Genomic DNA, 16,613 nt, shown 5'->3' with positions numbered 1-16,613 from the left:
GCACTCCCAAGGAGACATCACACAATGATGAGTGAGCACCCATAATATTTACATATTGCTTACGGTTCATTAAGTATGATTCAATTAATTTCAAGGAGTCGCCAGAAACACCATAAAAGTTAAGTTTAGTAAGGATATTGATAGGCGGTACACAATCAAATGCCTTAGTTAAATCTAATAGGGATAGGAAGGCTGATTCTTTATTTTCAAAGGCATGTAGTGCTTTACTGACAATTTTCATTACTGCAGAAATCGTAGAATGTCCGGGTCTAAAACCAAATTGGGACTCAGAAAATAGTCTGTTTATTTCAAAATAGTTGCTAAGTTGATTGTTCATAACAGTTTTAAATAATTTTGAAAAAATTGGAATAACGGATATAGGACGATAATTTTGTGGAAGATTTCTGTCTCCTTTCTTATAAACCGGTGTAATTTTAGACAATTTTAACATATTTGAAAAATAGCCAGATTCTAAACATCTACTTATTATATAAGCAAGTGGTTCCTTAATTATATTTATTGTCTGTTTCAGTAAATAGTTGGATATCCAATAAAAATCAGTGCTTTTTGAATTTGATAGGCTTGAAACAATTTTCGAAACTTCAACCAGATTTACACTTGTCCAGTGAAAGGAGTTAGGAGCTATAGGTCTTGTACCCATTAAATCACAGATACTGACATTAGTGTCAGGAATGCCTTTCACCAGTTTATTGACAGATTCTATAAAGTATTGATTTACACACTCAGGGTCAAGAGGGATGACTTTGGTGGAACTTTTGCAGCTTTCTTGGGATATGACCTCCCAAGCAGCTTTGCATTTGTTTCTTGCACTATCAATGTATTTCTCACAAGCTATTTTTTTAGTTAGTTTTAAGTTTTTTCTATAATTTCTTTTACATGTGAGATAAGCGTTATAAGCCAATTGGGTCTGCTCAGAGCCACTCCTTGACAAATCTTTGTAAATATGAAATAAAGTCAGCATTTTGTCTCTTTCAACTCTTAACTCATTGGTATACCAGTTAACTTTGTTTTTACTAGTTGTAGGTTTGCTTTTTTTACATTTTAATAATGGTGAACAAAAATGCCAAAGGTCTACATATCTTTTAAAGAAGCTATCAAACAGTGTATTAACATTTATCTTGCCGTTTTTGTGCTCTTCGACCATACTCCACTTCTCTTTTATTAATTCATTGGTAAATAGCTGGATAACATTATTATTCTGTGATCGGTAATAAGAAGTTTGTTGTGATGTTTTACAGTTTTTATTGGTATATGAAATATTAGATTTTAAAGTGAAAAGGAGTGGAGTATGGTCCGCAAAGTGACCCTCAGCTGAGGTAACTTCATACAGATCTTGGGAGAAGTTAACTAAAATGTTGTCCAAACAGGCATTGTTTCTGGTGGGTGAGGAATAAGTACAGTATAAATTAATTGATCTTAATAAGTTCAAAAACAAAATTGAGTTGTTGTTATCAGTTGTTATCATTTCTATGTTAAAATCTCCGCAGACGATAACTTTGGTCCCCCTCGATAAAACCTTCTTCACGGCTAATTCAAGTTTCTCAAAAAATATATCTATGTTGCCACGAGGTGACCTGTACAATGATATAACATACAAATTGTCTTTAATTATTTTAACACAGCTAATTTCTATGTCTATTTCTGAACTAAATTTACTCATATCAAATTTACAGAATTCAATCCCCTCTCTAACAAAAATTCCTGCACCTCCGTTTTTGAAATTTTTTCGAATAAAAAAACTACCGGGAACGTAACCATGTGGTGTAAAAACCTGTAATTCCTCAGAAGTAAGCCAATGTTCTGAGAGACATATTATGTCTATTTTATTTTCCTCACAGAAGCTTTCAAGTTCAAGTAACTTATTTCTCAAACATTGAATATTTACCTGAAGAAGATTTAATCGAGTAGGAGTATACAATTGCCCAGAAGCTACACTATGATATTGACTTGAGACCTTTTTTCTAAAAAACTATGACTTAAGCTACTATCTTTACCCTTGGTTGCCCGATCATCTTCATTGCCACTCACTTTCACACTAGATTGACTTTTTTCACCACTAATGACACCAAATGACCGGTCAGACTCCGGAGTAACTGGTAGGTGAAGGCTCCCGTGGTCAGTGGTGGTACTCATAGAGAGGCGAAGAGGGACGTCTGATGTCGGCATCTGCTCTCTGCTCACTGGATTAATCAGCGGTGGGTGATGTGGACTCACTGGTGAAGAACGGCTAACAACATCTATTTGGTGTCTATTGCTATTGGTGTTAGTGGATCTTCTTCCCTCTGGAGATAAGAAAAGGTCTCCAAGCACCTCTCCATTTCCTTTATGAAGGTGTTGTGATCCAGGCCGTTCCGCAAAACACGTGCTGATCTTTGGTTGTATGCAACAATTTTAATCTGGGCCTTAGTCTCCACTTGGAATTTGATGACATTTTTTATAAAATGTTCTACTTTTACTCTATCTCTTATACAGCCCATGGGAGAGCAGTAGAGATATTTGTAGCCCTTTCTTTTAAAATCATTGCAGAACTGTCCAAAAGCCCTGTCATAATCATTTAGGTTGGGCTTCCCCCAGTAATCCAGCTTTGTTATCAAGCTGTATACTCCAGCTCCATCTTTGACCTGCTGGTATGCCAGATGGTCAGACACACAGTTCCATAGAGTGGGTTTGCCAAATTCCCGTGCGAATGTAACAGCTACCCCAGCTGTCATATGCCTATCGTTCCCAAAGTCACCAGATATTGTGTGAGAGAATGCGACCTCTTTGTTGTTACAATGGTCGTTGATGACCCTGGTCATGTCTTGTTGAGTAATCGTGATCTTTTTTCCACATCCAAGATTTACTGTTTGGGTGATATGTTTGATGGCTGTTGGGTCATTTTCTGTTTGGGTAGCCTGACATTTGGTTTGAATTATATCCAGTATCATGTTTGCCACTTTTCTTTTCCCATTTTTGTTTATATGGTAGCCATGTCGAGTGTGATTGAACTTTTCCAATAGATATAGATCTAGCAGGTTGACATCTTTGTTCTTGTAGACTAAAGCCCTGATATTGTTATTAATTTCCGCAATGATCTGGTGGTGGTAGTGGCTATTGTGAAGACCATACCGATATGGTAGGGTGGTTAAAATCAGATTAGTATTTTTACATTTTTCTATCAGACTTGTTAAACAGTTAATGATTTTGTTTGATATAGCAGCCTTATCATCAATAGAATGATGCGCCTTCACATTATTACAGCCTGCCATCAGAAGTATCCAGTCAGTCTCCTTATAGTTTTTCAGGATGTCTGCATTCAGGGAAGAGCTCAGGACATCCTCCAAATGAGCTCCTGACATTGTACAGCCAAAGGTATCAAATTTTCCCTGAGCCACCAAGTCAATACAGTGCACTAGACCTCGGCCCTGGCTATCAGAAATTATTGCCAGGCGAGAGGTTTGGTTTGCCGCCTTGATTTTCTTAGCCTGACCCTTTGTCGTTATGCATTTCTTCTTACTTGGCTGTAAGGGATTCGGCTTATTTGTGGATTTCTCTGTTGGGATACCAGTCGAGTCCAATTGGTATGTTTCAGAATCCGTAGACGTCAAAGCTTCAAAACTATTCTGCAAAGTTACTTCTGTTATTTGATTGCTTTCTTTTGCCTTATTCAGTTTTCCTTTTTGAGAAATTGTTATCCAGGAGTTACTTTTGGTGGTAGTGACGCATGTTTGAGATTCTTGAGTAGTTTTGCAGGTGTTCAAGCTGTCGTTTAGATTACTCGGAGTTTGTTGAGTTATTTTGCCTATTTGAGTTGTAAGTTCATTTTTTTCTTCTTGAAGGATATCAATAATCCTCTGAAGGCTTTTAAGTTCTTCCTTTAATTTATTTAGCTCTTGTTTTAATATTTGAGTATGAAAGTCATCTGTTTTGTGTTTTCTTTCTTCAATCAGCGCCTTTTCCAGTGTTATACATTTTTCAGTAAGTACACTTAATTTTTGTACATCACTTTTATCTGTTGGAGGATTCACTGATACTTCTTCCACATTTACAGTATCGATTTTACTGGACGAAGTGTGTACCTCTACTTTCTGATTTCTGTCACTTCTACTAGCTGAGTTATGATGCAATCTTTGGCTTGGAGTTTTCGCTGATTTCATGGATGGGGTCGATGGGGAACCATTATTTGTCTTGTTCTCCGCTTCCCATGCTTTGGCAATCTCTTTAAGTGCGACACTATAATTATTTTTATGTTTCTGTGCCACAGATTCAAGAGGGTATCTGAACTTATTTTCATAGTAATGAAGTAAATCATTTTTATTTACAAAAGTAGTTTCATTTGAACCAAAAAACAAAACTTCATATTTAACAATTGTTTTAAAGGAGGTATTGTCAACATTTAATATTTTAGCCGGCCAGAAAGGAAATCCTTTAACCTTAGCAAATACAAAGTTTCCAGCCTTAAATTCCTTTGTATTAGTGGGAGAGAACATTCTGAATACTTGAGCTGAAGATAATTGTGATATTTTTAAGATAAAATTTTGGTTAGTTTCTCACTGCACAGATAAGCTTCATGCATATCTTGGTAGTATTGATATCACCTAATATCAATTAACCAGTTGTCTGTTATAACCAGAGGTCTGTTATGTTGAGAACTGACTACACAAGTAAAAGGTCGTAAGCCAACTCTTGGTTGAGGATTGAGGTCTATTATGTTTAGAGCCGACTGCACAAGCAGGAGGTTGTAGGCCAACTCTTGGTTGAAGGTCTATTGGTTGAGGACCAGACTGAGACTACACTTAAGGCTGAGTGAGTTATCAGTCTAGCTTGGAGAAAAAAAAAAAACTGACAGTTGAGAAATGTGATTCTGCAGACAGCACTGACAGCAGTAGTGTATTTTGAGGTTATGAAATGTCAAATGTGAAATTGGCGGTTAATATAATGTTCCAACATGAAATGATTAAATTTGAAGGCAAACTTAGATAGCCCCAAATCCAAGCACAATAAAACTAAAACTGGATGGATTGTAAGTATGAATGTGAAAAGATAGAGTTCTAGCTGTTATATGACTCACTGTAACTTGTAGGTTAAGTTAGTAACACTCAGAAATCACAAAATACTAATGAAACTTTATAAAACTAGTCCAAATGAAGAGCAAACTACTGAATTGTTTGTACTAGCAGCCATCTTGAATCCATCATGTGGAGTATGTGGAGTAGTCCAGTATGTGGAGGAAGAGGAATTGCAGAGGTGTAGAAGAAGATGGAGAGGCCTAGTGAAAACCCAGACCCAGAGCTAACTGGAATAGAGGAGTACATACAAAAATGATCTCATAGGATTTCAGCTGTGAATGATTAGTTGAGTAGTTATCTAAGGCCATTTAAAAATTATTGGCCTAGAAGCTTTGCATTAAAAAAAAAAACTTATTACCTCCTCCTTTCTTCTTTCCCATTAGGAGTTATGCTAGTGAGTGATTCTTTCTCAAAGTTATCTGGAACAGAAAATTAAAATATTAAAGGAAAGAATTGGATGCTTGACTCTAGAACCCCAACTTATATTCGATTGCCTAAATAACTTAGCCCATGCCATATTACTTTAGGCCTACTAAATACAGCATTACCGGTAACAGATAATATGGCAAAATTGTGTCTATGCTGATGATGCAAATTTGTTAGTTCCTGGTAAATACAAGAGTCGGCCCAAAACAATCTGTTATCTAATAAAAACTACTCAAACTTCAATAAATTAAAATTCTCAATTTTAATCAAACCAATTTCATATCATTCAGTACCTACAGCACAAAATAAAAATCCAGAATGTTGTATTAAAGTACTAGTAAATGATCTCCAAATTACTCAAGTAGGGGAAGTTAACAAAATTTTTGGGTTTATTGCTTGAGGAAAAATTATCACATGATCAATACATAAGGATAAATTGTTACATAAACTTCCCTCCGGTTTATTTGCCCTGAGAAATCCCGTTAAAATATTGTTCGCTTCAGATATTGCTTAAAGTTTACCACACAAATATCAACTCACATATTACATTTGGTATGGAGCTACAAGTAAATCAAAGTTTACAAAGTAATCCTTCAAAAAAGGGCAATAAGAATCATGTTAAATCTGGATAATGAAGAATTGGCCAAAAACTATTTTCCTAAATTAAAAATTCAAACCGTTTATACAGCTCATATATATTGCATACTATTATGCATGTGAGGGCTTCTGAAGACAAGGTGCCACTGCTGAGTTATAATCATAGATATTAGGGGTGAGCGATGCATCAAAATTCTGATTCGATTCGATGCATTAAATCACGATTCGATTCAGTGGTGATCAAAAAACAATTGGATTCACGAGGGAGTCAGTATCTGAGAAACGCCTGCAGAAAGTCAACGCAATATCCTCAATACAGGAGCGTGTTGCTTTTGCGTTTCCTTTGTGAAGGCAATCTTATTTAATTAATTCTTTGCTTGTAAATATTGCTTTGATTGTTTTATCATTTTTTGTTTTGATATTGCAAATGATGAGAAGTTTGGTTGAGTGTAAGCAGTGTGAGACATGTTTTACTACTGTAATAGCCAAAACAAGTAACTCCAAAATCATTATAAAAATAAAAAAGGTCTGAAAGATTGTAACTTGATACTTAACTAAGTAGTAATTGATGTTTTATAGGCTACTGATAAATTTGGTATTTGGTATTAACTTGGTTTTTCAATGGAAACCAACTCAGCATCTTCAAATATTGAAAAGGCTGGTCCATCAAACCGCTACTGATTGTGATTCATCACAAGCGAAGCCCTTCCTTGGCCGGCATTAACGGCATATGAAGTTTTTATTTTTTTTACTTAATAAAGTAAACGAAAAGGGGAATTATCTAATGAAATGTAAGATGTGTTTAAACTCCATGTACGACGACTTTAAGTCTTTGTGATAGGCCTAACTAAGACTTTGATGGAATGAAAGTGGAACTAAGTTAAGAGATGTTCATTATGGATTCGTCTATGAGAATACTAAGTCCGAGATGTTAACCGTTAGGCTAGCGACAGATCCAGTTTATTTTTTTTTTAGGAAATGTTAAGAAATCTCCATATTTAACCTTATTTAAACCCAGTAATATGTGGAGTAGACTGCCATATGTTATTTGGATATGCTTATGTGTTCAGTGTTCATTATGAAGCAATGTTTAGGCTAGGATGTGTGTTGATTCAATAAAAACCTAATTTAAATTTTGTTCCGGGGATTCAGTTAAAGCACCTAAAAGGAAATTTGATTTTACTACATCAAGTAACTTGTTGTTCAGCAATAAGTTAATGTACCAAATAAAACACATCCTACGGAAAAAAGAAAATATTTGATAAAGTAGCTAAAATTGTAGCTATAGCTACATTTCATTGTAGCTGTAGTTGTAGCTAGCTACTTTTTCGGAACTGTAGCTGTAGCTAAGCCACTTTTAGCGAATTTCCCATATAGGGAATAAGCTATTACCCTAGTACTCATGGTAAGACCTGGACGCGGGACCGATTTTTTTTTCATTTTGAGGTCCCTAGAGGCCAAAAACACCATCCGTTCAAATTCATATATATATATATATATATATATATATATATATGTGTCCGTTAGCGCGATAACTCGAGCAAAAATGATCCGATTTTGATAAAATTTGGTACAAACGTGTAAACCTACGTTTATTCGAACGAGTTCGCGATCCAGCATAATCGGACCATGGGAACAGGGGTTTATGGGGGGTTTTATGGGGTAAAAATGTGTTTTTCCCATTTTTTACCCTAAAAACAAAAAATTTTGCAATTTTTTTCCAAACCATTTTGTAGAGCTTAAAAAAAGAAATAATTTAGTATATTGAAGCGCTGTTGTATGCCTAACGGTCACGGAGAAAATTCAAAAATAGTTTAATTTAAAATGTTCATGTTATGCTTATGGAGAAAATAAAAATTGTTGCAGTTTACTTGTTTATGGATATATATTGATAAAATTTGGCAAATTTATTTATTTCATCCAGTACTATTCACGTATGGTCAAAAAACACTTTTTACCTCCCCCGTAGCAGCAAACCTAAGCACTCGTTAAATCTAATGTTATTTAAATAGGGAATAAATGTCTTATTTATGGAAATATTTAAGAGTAAAAATGTAATCAGACAAGTTGAAATTCGCTTAGTCTGCAGGTTTGCTGCGGCGGGGGTATTTTTTATTTTCTCCGTAACCATTAGGCATACGACATTGCTTCAATATACCAAGTCATTTCTTTTTTTAGGTCTCTGAAATGGTTGTGAAATATAGCCTATTCCAAAATGTTATCTTTTTAGGGTCAAAAATGGGAAAACCCCATTTTTACCCCATAAACCCCCGTTCCCATTGTCCGGTCAAAAAACGCTGTTTACCTTCCCCGTAGCAGCAAACCTAAGCACTCGCTTATTTATGGAAATATTTGAGTAAATATGTAATCAGACAAGTTGAAATTCGCTTTGACTGCAGGTTTGCTGCGGCGGGGGTATTTTGAAAATGTAGCAGTAACTGTAGCTAGCTATACATTTTAAAAGTAGCTTCCCTAACACTGATTTTTACGATCAATAAATACATGAGTGGCAAGTTACAAGATAAATATAAAATATATATATATATATATTTAAGTCAGATTCAGATTCATCCTGCTAGACAATAAAAAAGATTCCCGACATAAAAAATGACATCAACAGGAATGTACCAAAAATACATTGACAAAGATTGGATCATATGTATTCAAATAGGCCTACCTATCCGTCTCTCCATCAACATGTTGATAATTGTGACGTGATCCAGGGCCGATTTACCAAATAGGCATGGTAGGCACGTGCCTAGGGGAGAGGCAATTGGCTTTTTTTGGGGGGCGCCAATAATTGGAAAAGTTAAAAAACGGTGGTTGTATTTGCATGCATTTCGAAATTCTGACTATATCCTGTGGTCGTACGGACATAATTATTGTCTTCCATGATTGTGGCATAGGCATTAAAATGAACATATCCCACGGTCATGAGAAGTTTACAAAAATCTACTGCGAATGAGGCAAAATTCAGATCTTTAACCGCGGTCGTGTGGACATAACCATCGTCTTGCGCTACCGGTATCGCGGTACAATTCTGATCATCCCTCGCGACTGCAAAGACATCATTATATAATCGTCTCCCCGCTTCCGCGAATGAGACAAAATTCTGATCTTTTCCTGCTGTCGTGTGGACATTAACTTATCATAGTTGTTGCTGATTGCGGCATAATTCTGATCATTCCTCGTGGTCGTGTAAACATCATTAAGTTTATTGTTTCTACCGCGGTCCTGTAGACATCGTAATCATTCCCCGCAATTGCGGCAAAATTCTGATCATCCCTTGCGTCCGGTCGGTGGACACCCTGTTATATTGCAAAGCGAGCGCTTCTATTAGTCGTGTTGTGCCTAGGGCGCTGACAGGGTCAAAACCGGGCCTGACGTGATCCCAGGGTTGGCACACTTCTACTCAAAGTAAGTTAGCCTACGCTATTTGACGTTGGGCCTAGATGATTGCCAAGGAGTTTCTAGCCTAGGCCTAGTGCTATAATTTTAGGTCCTACACTGTAACTTAACTGAACCAAAGTTAACTGTGTGCCCAAAATGACACCTCAGTGCACTCGTTCTTAGCAATCATTTATCTATGTGCCAGAATAGGCTGCAGAATCAATTGAATTATCCCTAGACCTACCAAGTAGTTCAACATAATTGGGCTACATCACTTTCAGCCTGCCACTGAAGTTGTGCAACTGCAACATGTCAAGTGCCAATGTCTTTCAACAGGCATAATACAACACGGTATGAACAATGAAGTGAATATGCCTACCAAGCAATATTATCTTTGTGGGATCAAATAGAGATTCAATCTACAACAGATTAAAATAGCCTATGCCAAAGTACTAGAAGTGTCAAAAGGCCTAGGCCTACTTCCGAAATCCCCAACATCTTAGCAGCTACTTTCAGAATTAGCATTAGATTTAGAATTTACGTAGGCCTAGCCTATACATATACAATGTAGCATAGTGAACCTTACTTACCTGTTATTTGATTAAATTAGAGGTGATACGAGTAAAATTAAACAATATTTGCCTCTTTTAGAGTACATGTAGGCCTATAGTCAATAATACAGTTCACTTCACTACTTCACTTCACTCATCTCCTCTACTCCTCATCACATACATACAGGAACAGGACAGGACTCTCTCTCACTCACTCTCACTCTCACTGCTAGGGCTATTCCAATCCACCCACGGAAGACACCAGTTGATCACATACTTGTATACTGTAGATCAGTCCATCCAGTGGTTCCACTTCAGTTCCACTATAATCTCCTAGCAAAGCACCTAGTCTCGATAGTGGTCTCGATCAGTCAGATGGTCAGATCTCGATCTGACCAACTCAGTCTCTGGTTAAAGTTTCTGTACTTCCCACTGAGCTATAATAATAATTGGAGTAACCACTCTGTTTTAAAAACAGTACCACTGTTTTTGCTAGTTTGGTTTCAGAGTTCCGTGTTGTTAGGTTGGCCATGCGATCGGTTGGTGGGACTTGTCAAATTAGGCCCAGCGCACACGGTGTGACTGTTTTGAGAGCAACCGTTGCAAACCCGTTGCGACTGCAACCAGTTTGCAACTGAAAAAAGAGCGCACACGGTGCAACTGTGTTACAACTACAGTGTCGTATATTCTGCAATCAGTGGAGTGTTATATTGTAAGTGCAGTGACGTTGTTTTTAAGGCCTTCCTTGTTTTTAAGTGTTTTTAAGTACAATAACAATGTCAGACTTAGACGAAGAAGACGTCATTAGCTATTATGAATACAGAAAACACCGTAGGGTACAGAGGGAACATTGGGTTCACCCTTATTATTTACTAACAAGTACAAGTAAATACTAGTGTTTATTCACTTCTGTTCAAGTAAATACTCAAATTATGAAAATTTAAGACAAGTCAACTCTTTTACTCGTTTTTATTCACTCGGCCCATTACCAGTAATGTAGTGTTTGTGAGGTTATGTTGTTAACACCTGAGTTATGGTAAAATTAAATGTATAATATTTAATTAATTAAATCAGTTTACAAATAAAAAAAATTAATTAATTTATAACATTACCTGGCAAACCCAATTCAACAGACACATCTTGCCGTGCTTTATCAGTCAAATCTTTCCTTGAATATCCTGGCAGTTTGTAGTTGTACAGAACTTCATGTTTCTCCACTTCTCCAACGAGCTTCAAGTTGAATTCTTGATCATTCATTTTGAGATGAACACTATACGGCCGTCAAAATAACAACAAATTTCCACCAAACACCACAAAAACACCCCGTGGTTTCGTGCAACTGGTTGCTGCAACGTCGGGCCCACCGTTGCATGTGACTGGTTTCAAACTTTTTTGAAAATCGCAAACGACCAGTTGCGTCGTGTGCGGCTCCCCACTGCAATACCGGTGGGGCACACGGAAGATTTCTCAGGTGCCGTTTGACGTCACTAACTGCTGCGTCTGAAGAAACAGACAATTTTATAATTTTCTATTATTAAATTAAACTGTCATAACCTTACCAAACTAACCAAACGTGCTGATAATGGAAAATCGAATAAAGGTTTACTAATCTAAAAAATAGTTTTGTTCATAAAATAAAATTATAATTGCCTAAAATTCAATTTTATAATTTTTTAATTATAAAATTAAACTGTAATAACCTAACCAAACCAACCAAACTTGCTGATATTAAAAAATTGTTGATAAAAAGTTGGTGCCGCCGGCGGGATTCGAACCCGGAACTTTCGGATTATCAACCCGCAACGCTATCCACTGCACCACCGAGGCCGATGGCTGAAAGCCGTATCGTTGCGGTATTGGTGTTCCCTCAAAGTGACGTCAGCAGTTAATGACATCAAACGGCACCTGAGACATCTTCCTTGTGCCGTTTCGACTGCAATACATTGCCGATGTCGCAAAACAGTTGCAAGCGCAACTGGTTTGCAACGACAGTTGTAAAACAGTCAGACCGTGTGCGCTCGGCCTTAGGCCTACCACACACGAGAGACTTTTTGTCGGCCGACTATTAAGTCGTTGTCGGGAGTCAAAGTCGGCCCCATAGTGGTAAATCTGAGCGCGCACACGGGCCGACCCCAGCAAGACAGTCGGCAGACTGTCCGCAGACAGTCGGGGCAGTTTGGTGCTGACCGATTTTCCCGCCGACTGCTCCCCGACTCAACTGTCGTGTCTTATTGATAAGGCATGGAGATAAGTTTGAACGCGCACACTGACGACTAAAAAGTCTGTCTGTCTGACAGTCGAGTGCGTTGTTATCATGTATATTATTATTGTTATTATGATGAGTATTATTATTTGTGTGTTATTGTTATTATTATGGCTTCGACAACCACCAGTGCAAGTGTTTTGAGCGACGAGAAAGTTGATAAAATTATCGAAGAAGTTGAGGCACGATCCCCTCCTTTATAAAAAGACTTTGAAAGAGTATTTGGTCATAATAAAAAAAATACCTCCATTGCAGCAAACCTACAGACTAAGTGAATTCCCATTTGCCTGATTTAATTTTTTATTTAATCTATTTCAATAAAATTAGGATAAACGAGTACCTAGGTGTGTTGCTACAGGGAGGGCATTCCGGGTGTGTTTTAGTAAAACATTAATTCAGCTGAGTATAAAATAAATAGATTTGCCAAGTTTTATCAAAATACATCCATAAACAAGCAAACTACAACAGTTTACTTGTTCTACATAAATTACATGAACATTTTAACTTTAAATATTTTGGAATTTCCCTGTAACCATTATGATAACAATTAGCATGCTAAATTATTTGTTTTTGCAAGCTCTGCAAAATGTTTTCTAAAGAAATTGCGGAATCTTTTGTTTTTATCGTAAGAAAATGGGAAACCCCCATTTTACCCGATAAAACCCCCCATAAACCCCCGTTCCCATAGTCATGCTGGTTTGCGAACTCACTCGAATAAAATACAAGTAGATTTACACGTTTGTACCAAATTTCATCAAAATCGGATATTTTTTCGAGTTATCGTGCTAACGGACAAATATATATATGTGTGTGTGAATTTGAACGGATGGTGTTTTGTTTTCTAAAGAAATTGCGGAATCTTTTGTTTTTATCGTAAGAAAATGGGAAACCCCCATTTTACCCGATAAAACCCCCCATAAACCCCCGTTCCCATAGTCATGCTGGTTTGCGAACTCATTCGAATAAAATACAAGTAGATTTACACGTTTGTACCAAATTTCATCAAAATCGGATATTTTTTCGAGTTATCGTGCTAACGGACAAATATATATATATGTGTGTGAATTTGAACGGATGGTGTTTTTGGCCTCTGGGGATATCAAAACGAAAAGTTAAATCGGTCCCGGGACCAGGTCTCACCATGAGAGCTACAGTTACAGCTTATTCCCTAAAAGTTATGGGATGAGGTATTTGAAGCCGGGGTATTAACAATTGGTCAAACAAATCAACACTCATTCATGAGTACATGAAACATTTGTCCGGGTATTTCCTCAAATCCGAGTATAGAGGTAAATCTGGCCTTTCAAGGTTCTCGGAATATAAATTGGATGCACCCAGTATTTTCTCTTAAGTTTTCTTGCACGATATCTTGTCAGTAACGCACATATGACAGCGGTTTCTGTCATATACATCCTTTTGACACTCGAAAGACGACTAAACAGTCGTGTAGTGTGCGCACCCATAGTCAACGACCAAACAGTCTTGACGACTTTTCGATTGTCCACCCGACTCCAGCCAGACAGATGGCCAACAGTCGGCCGACAAAAAGTCTCTCGTGTGCGGTAGGCCTTAGAGGCAAGATCAAGATGGCGTCATCCTGTTGTTTTGTTGATAGTAAAAAAAATGTCATGTCAACGTCAACATTATGATTGCAATATAAGTTTATTTATTTATTTACGAGCAACCCATTTTAACAGGATCATAAACCGATGGTCGTTCTTTATTCAAATTCCATAGGTGAGAAGAGACTGACGTCACGCTATGAGAATAGAATTGTGCATCATGGAGCGTCCTCTGAGCCTTCCGTTAACTAGACTCGCGTACTGGACAGGCTCACGGGAGTCGATGCAAAACAATGGCATTGCACGGAATAGAAACTTTTCAAGGAGAGGAATTGAGGAAAGAGAAAACAAACAACAAAAACAAATGCCGGTATCAATGTTATCATTGCTATATTTTCATTCAATCAAAGACAACTTTGTTCTGAAAGCCTGACGGACCTTCATGCCAGTAATCAAATTATTTATCCAGCATGGATGTAGTAATGCACCCCATAATTAGTTCCATACAAAAAATAGCTCTATATGAAACTAAATCTGTAAGTATGAGGTTAGGTAACCTAATTATATAAAAACTAACATAGGCCTAGGCCTACTTTACTTTTTGCAGTGTGAATATTTTTTCAGTTTTGCCTCTGTCCTATCCTTTACCATTTAAGTTACCATTGAAGTCTTCACCGTAATTCTTTTTCATCTTTCTTCTTTCTTGATTATGTGTAGGCCTAGTGTTGTAGTGTGGGTGAATGTATGATTTGTGTTTGTTTGAGTGTTATTTTATAGGAAATGTATATTCTTCCTGATATTCTATAATTTTGTAGTATGGTCGATTTATGAGGTATTGTTTCAGCTGTTTTGTAAAGATAGCGAGCGAGTTTTTATCTTTAAGTTTGTTAGGTAGGCCTAAAGGCTCTGTCACACAGCGACTAGAGAAGCGGTTACTAATCGCTGTATGTGACATAGTAAGTAGCGGCGACTAACTTAGCACTCGCCGGTGAGTGAATATTCACACGCTAGGAAAGTTGGACATGTTCAACTTTTGAGGTGATTAGTCGCTAGTAGGCCTAGCCGACCTTGAAATCGACGCTGTCCCCACTTGCCATGTATCTTTAAGCTATTTCCAGTTGAAATTGCCTTACTCCAAAAATGTATATTATTTCATATACCTAAGTTATTAGTGGTGTTACCATATCCAACAACTCATCAAATTTTGGAACGGTTAACTTATCTTCATTATTTTAAAATATGATGGAGGCCTTCATTTTCTAATGATTCTTTAATTAGTATTGACGAAGCACCCTCTCGTTTCCCTATCCACCCCCGAAACCACTTGCATTTATTCTTCTTCTTGATTTTTGCACAGATCACAAACGCAAATCCGCAACAGACGTCTTAAAGCCTCCCTTTTTAATAGGTACCAAAGATGACATTTTCCTCAGCACAATAATTTCCTACACAACCAAACTGAAGTAGTCGCTACAACTCGCCATGTGTGACTGGAAGTGTTTTTCAAGCCTGCGAGTACAAGCAGTGACTAAAGTAGCAGCGAGTAAACTTGTCATGTGTGACAGGACCTTAAGATGTTGTATAATTTTATTCACATGTAATTTGGTGTTCTGCTGGTTTTTGTTAGTCTATGTTGGTTTAGATTAAAGTTTGATTTTACTCTGGGGTTGCGACCATGACAGTTTAAATACTCTGAGTTGAGGTGGGTTTGATTTTGATAAAGATGATGGTTTCGTAAATATATAAGGATGTTAAGGATACAATGCTCTTCTTGATCAACTTGTTCCAGGATTCTTATGGCTTTTTTTCTTATGGCAGTAACAGGTTTCCTTCTGTCTATGTTTAAGTTGTGTTGTTTTTGGTTGCTTGACTTTGTTGATCTCACTCAGTGTGTTGACGCAGACTGTTGAAGGCTGGTGTGCACTGGTTTGTACTAAGCATCTTCAAATTAATTTGTGGGTTAAAGTAGTTAATGGGCTTCTTGGTTTCCAGTTCTATTAAACTTGTACAGCCGATAATGGGATTAGTAATGATCTCCAGCGCCTTTGCTTTTAAGTTATGTGTTTAGGCTTAGTAGATTCTCTATTAAGACTAGGCCTACTATGTTTTAAACTCATGACACCATTAAAACTCTATCTTTGTTTTTGCAGAGACTCTTTGTAATTGCATCAAACAATTCTGAAACCAAGTTTAGAGTGTTGAAGATAGATAGACTGGAGCCACAAGAATTATCGGTGATAGATGACAAAGTTGAGTATTCCCGTGATGAGATAAGAGATCTTATCAACATGATAGATATGGGAAACCGAGGTAGAGCTGGAGGTGCTATTAGACCAGATGTCTCAGCATTTGGCATTGTTGGTAAGTCATAACTTACCACAGACTACAACCGTGAGTAAATGCATCTAATTGTTTTTCTAAGAGAGGAGTAATATAAAGTAGGAAATATGTAAGCCTAAAATGGTTTTAGTGGCTTTTGTTTTGAACTGCAAATGTAATGGGATCAATTAATTCATTTTTTGGTACTTTCCTTTTAAAGGAAACATTCATTATTATCTATGATTTTTATATAGGCCTATCGATATTTATGTTTTCTTTTATGATCCATATTCCTTCTGTTTTAATATATTCAAACGCATTTAAATAACAAATTGACAACTGATCTTGTTTTAAGCAAAAAATCTACATATAATTAAAATGCCAACACAAAATTTGTCCTTCGAACTCCTCCGCCATTTCTTAATCAATTTTGACC

General features: G+C 36.9%; 2 protein-coding genes across 9 annotated transcripts in view; one reads left to right on the top strand and one right to left on the bottom strand.

The window, feature by feature from the left end:
- The window catches only part of LOC128985368 (protein argonaute-2-like), a 55,168-nt gene extending 44,984 nt beyond the window's left edge, over positions 1–10,184 (bottom strand). For all 5 annotated transcript variants that reach the window (XM_054404799.1, XM_054404803.1, XM_054404802.1 and 2 more), the window contains exons 1-2: positions 10,073–10,184; positions 5,428–5,488 (exon numbers count right to left, since the gene is read on the bottom strand). In XM_054404799.1, the coding sequence (XP_054260774.1) occupies positions 5,428–5,449 (22 nt within the window). In that variant the 5' untranslated portion in view covers positions 5,450–5,488; positions 10,073–10,184. The remainder of the gene's footprint in view (positions 1–5,427; positions 5,489–10,072) is intronic.
- Positions 10,185–14,278: 4,094 nt separating this feature from the next.
- The window catches only part of LOC128986773 (polyphosphoinositide phosphatase-like), a 30,026-nt gene continuing 27,691 nt past the window's right edge, over positions 14,279–16,613 (top strand). For all 4 annotated transcript variants that reach the window (XM_054407291.1, XM_054407293.1, XM_054407292.1 and 1 more), the window contains exons 1-2: positions 14,279–14,394; positions 16,009–16,219. In XM_054407291.1, coding sequence (XP_054263266.1) covers positions 14,329–14,394; positions 16,009–16,219 — 277 coding nt within the window. In that variant the 5' untranslated portion in view covers positions 14,279–14,328. The remainder of the gene's footprint in view (positions 14,395–16,008; positions 16,220–16,613) is intronic.

Source organism: Macrosteles quadrilineatus, unplaced genomic scaffold, assembly GCF_028750875.1.
Source record: "Macrosteles quadrilineatus isolate MER2022 unplaced genomic scaffold, UCM_ALF_1.0 Scaffold_2__2_contigs__length_208266976, whole genome shotgun sequence".
NCBI classification, from domain to species: domain Eukaryota; kingdom Metazoa; phylum Arthropoda; class Insecta; order Hemiptera; family Cicadellidae; genus Macrosteles; species Macrosteles quadrilineatus.
This window is presented reverse-complemented; position numbering and strand designations above follow the sequence as displayed.